Genomic DNA, 3932 nt, shown 5'->3' on the forward strand with positions numbered 1-3932 from the left:
CAAGGGAAGAAAAACACTTCCTGGCAACACTGCTTATTAGTTTCTCTAAAGTTGCCTGTTAGTAACTTTACCAAAAGGTACCAATTCTCAGTATGCTGGAAGAGGCAACAGAATTATATGTGAAACTGAGATGGTCACCTAAGAAATTCATGTTACAATGGGGTTCAAACTACAAACATATGTGCTTCCTAATTTGCGGAATATGTTTTATTGGAATATAGATCCTCATTCATTTATGTACTGTCTCTTGCTACTTTTGTACTGTGACAGATGGTAGAGTGAATTAATTATGACAGACCATATGCTCTGCAAAGCCTGAAATACTTAGCTTGGCTCTTTATAGGAAAAGTTTGCCCATCTCTGCTCCAGAAGATAACTTGTTATCTTTCATTGTTTCACATAATTAATGAAGTGAATAAACACATACCAATAGAACATAAAATCAAAAAGTTAAGATCAAAGCCTAAAGTTGCCAACATTGCCTTCTAAGAGTCAGAAGTTTTGTATTATTAATCACAGTGGGTATGTATGTGGGGTGGGGTGTAGTGAAGAAAAGGATATAAATAAAAATATAATATAAACCAAAAAGTTTTCTTAACAGGAGACAGAACACAGTTTTATTCAATAACATAATGAATACTTAGAAAAGAGAACCCAACTTCCTACTTTAGTCAGACGAGAGGTGAGAAGAAAGAAAAGCAGCGAGGGGCGAGAAATGAGAGGATACGAGATGCAAACACACTCTGCCATGGGTGAGGTGGAAGCAGGAAAACACAAGAAAGAAAGAAGGCTACAGGGAAAATAGGATCCAACACAGTACCTGGCACAAAATAGATGCTTAATATGTGAAACCTAAATAATGACAATGGGACTAAATTAAAAGTCCTTTGCCCCTTATTCTGTAGTTTTTAACTGGGTTGCAGGTTTTAAAATCAGCTATCACATGGCCCTTTGAAATTCTATCTCGTTGAATAGTCTTCATGGTTTACTTGAAATCTTGGACTTCCTAAGAATGTGAGGCAGTCACAGAAGGAGCCCTCCCCAGGGCTGGATAAAATTCAAAGAAGGACAGTCTGGTCTGTGTTTAAAGATTATAAATATTTAGTTTCCTTATCTGAAATATCTCATTCCTGCAGAAGGTCACAGCAGACTGTAATCCTACATAAAATGATCAGCTAAAATAAATCAGAGCATTGCAGAATACATACTATTAATACTTCAGGTCACTGCTCTTTTCTTCTGGGAATAATAAACATTTCCTAAATTGTAAAGAAACCATTTTTACCACGGGTTAAGGGTTCTAGCATGCTAGGAAGAGACTGCTCAGTAACCCGGAGAACAAGCTAAGGAGGAAAAGGAGGTCTTTAAGGACAGAGGCTCATGTTTAAGAAGTACATAAATATAGCAGTAATTCTTAAACTTTAGAATCACCTGCAGGGACTGTTAAAGCAAAGATTATTGGTTCCCAGCCCAAGTTTCTGATCCAGTGGGTCTGGGGTGAGGCTAACGCCAGGAAAAATAGAAGATGCTCAGTTAAATCTGGATTGTAGATAAACAACAAATAATTTTTTGGTTTAAGTATGTCTCAAATAATGCAAATATTTTTATTTCATTTTGTGTTAGATGCAAATCTCTGGTTTTTATTCTGTGTGCTAATCTAAATCTGTGTTAGAATTTGCATTTCTAACAAGTTTCTGAGTGATACTGATGCTGCTAGTCTGGGGACCTTACTTCAAGAACCACTGATACACAGGCTATTATGTCATCATCAAAAAGGAAAAATTAGGAGCAGGGATGAGTAGATTAGGGACGGATTCCTGGAGGAAAGGGCACAAGATAGTCATTAAGGATGCCAAGAAGCTAGCCAGGAGGATACTTCAGCCTTGAGGAAAAGAAGGGTGATATGAAAAGTTGGTATTTAAAGGAAACCACAACCAGCCTGATGTTGCTGGTGCATAAAGCTTAATGCAGACAGTGGGAGAGAAGACTAGAAGGGCAGGCACGGTCCAGAGAGCACAAGGACCTTATATACCACGTTAAGCACCTGGAGTTTATACTGAAAGACCATCATTGTAAGTGATGGGGGTTATGGGAGGGTTTTAAACAGAGACCCCATCAGATATGTATTTCTAGAAAGATCACTTAATTGGAGAATCAGAGCACTGTGATTATTTGCTAAGGAGTAACTGAAATGCAGTTAAGATATTTACAGAAATCATTTTAATCTAATTCTGCACAGACAAAAAGAAGGGAAGGAAATAATACTTCATGTCTTCTTTTAAACCAATCCCAATTCTCTAAGACTAAAGTTTAACTAGGAAGAGAATTATGAAAAATTTTAAAAAAGATACTGGTAACTGAGCTCTCACTGAGGCCAAAAGGACACCTAAATTTGAAAGATATCAAGTAAACATGGTTATAAAACTGTAGTTGTTGAAAGCATATTTTTAAAGTCTTAATCTGATGTGTAAGATGTTAGAAATAATTGTTGATATAACAGTGCTCATGCTAATTTAAAAAAAGGACTTTTAAAAACAAAATACAAACAAAAAAAGTAACCTGCTATCTCATGCCAGTTTTCTATTTCTGTTCTTAAATATGGCTAGGGACTTTTCAACTTGTCAGAAACAAAATCCAACACAATGAAGATGTCCAGACTTAAGGCAGAGACAAGACTGAACTGGAGGTTAGAAATTCTGGAGGCCAATTCTATTTTACCACTGAGTAAAATTCTCTATCAAATTCTCTCAAATGTAAAATGAATTAGCAAAGATAATCTGCAGAGAAGCATCCCCTTTTATTACCAATGTCTAACACGAGCAAAGAACAGCTTCACCTATTTTCGGACGATATTTAAATACACACATGTGTATTTAAAAGCTATTAAAATATTCTTGGCTTAATCAAAGTCGCTTGGCTAAGATGCCAAAGGTCCTGAAAGACCATCTGGCAAAAGGAGTATTCCTTTAAGTGTTCTTTCGGAGTGTGCACTATAGCACCAAACCTATATTAAAAAAAAGATAACTAAAGTGCTGCCCTGGAATGACACCTGTTTTCATTGTACATTCATAATACAGAACCCAAGATGAATCAGTTTTGCAATTTTAGGGAAAAATTAACTGGTGCATACTTCGTTTTTCTTTATGCAAAATGGAACTAATCAATAATTAACAAAAGTTAAAATATAACATACATTGGCCATAAAGTCTGCAGCACTTAGAGACCTCTGGATGAAAGTTAAGAGCCAAGTTTTACCCCAAAAGGGCAGGTTGGCTAAGGAGTGTGGGCCAGAAGCACTCGATAAATTACTGCAAATCTGCCTCGTTCTACCATTCTAGGGCTATATATTAACTTGTTTCCTTCAAGTGGGCAGGTGAAGTCTTTTGTGGCGATCAAAGCAGGCCGCTGACACCCACTCTGAAAAGCTTGACTCCCTCCAAACACTGTGGGGCAATCAGGCCCCACCGAAGCCGTACCTGTAATCGCAGAGCTTGGGCTGGTTGCCGCACTGTTGCTTGCAAACCACACAGTAACTGCACAGGGGGACGTTTCCCCGGATCCAGTGGTGGGGCATGGCGTCCACGGCCTTGCTGTCACTCTTGAGCATGATCTCCTTGCAGGGGAAGCGCTTGTCGGCCTTCTTGAGGCAGCCCTCGTCCACGCGCAGCCCACAGCAGTCGCAGAAGGCGCCCTGCAGGATGTGCTGCGCGCACACACAGCAGTAGGTGGGCTGGCTGAACAGGTCCGTGTCGCGCCAGCCGTGCTTGCTCTTGCGGAAGATGTCCCTGCGGTGCAGCTGCCGGCGCGACCGCTGGACGCTGCACCAGAAGGTGAAGAACACGGGCAGCAGCACCGAGCACAGCGTCCACAGGACCAGGTGCCCGTCCGCAAACAGGCTGGCGGGGGGCGCCGGCCGCTCCTGGCCTTCCATC

At 40.3% G+C, this 3932-nt stretch overlaps 1 protein-coding gene across 1 annotated transcript in view; it reads right to left on the reverse strand.

Moving 5' to 3' along the window:
- The window catches only part of DGKE (diacylglycerol kinase, epsilon 64kDa), a 28852-nt gene extending 24921 nt beyond the window's left edge, over positions 1–3931 (reverse strand). The window contains exon 1 of the mRNA XM_010852927.1: positions 3477–3931. Within this exon, the coding sequence (XP_010851229.1) occupies positions 3477–3931 (455 nt within the window). The remainder of the gene's footprint in view (positions 1–3476) is intronic.
- Between the last annotated feature and the right edge of the window lies 1 nt (position 3932).

The sequence above is a fragment of the Bison bison genome, unplaced genomic scaffold, assembly GCF_000754665.1.
Source record: "Bison bison bison isolate TAMUID 2011002044 unplaced genomic scaffold, Bison_UMD1.0 scf7180017864317, whole genome shotgun sequence".
Classification (NCBI taxonomy): Eukaryota; Metazoa; Chordata; class Mammalia; order Artiodactyla; family Bovidae; genus Bison; species Bison bison.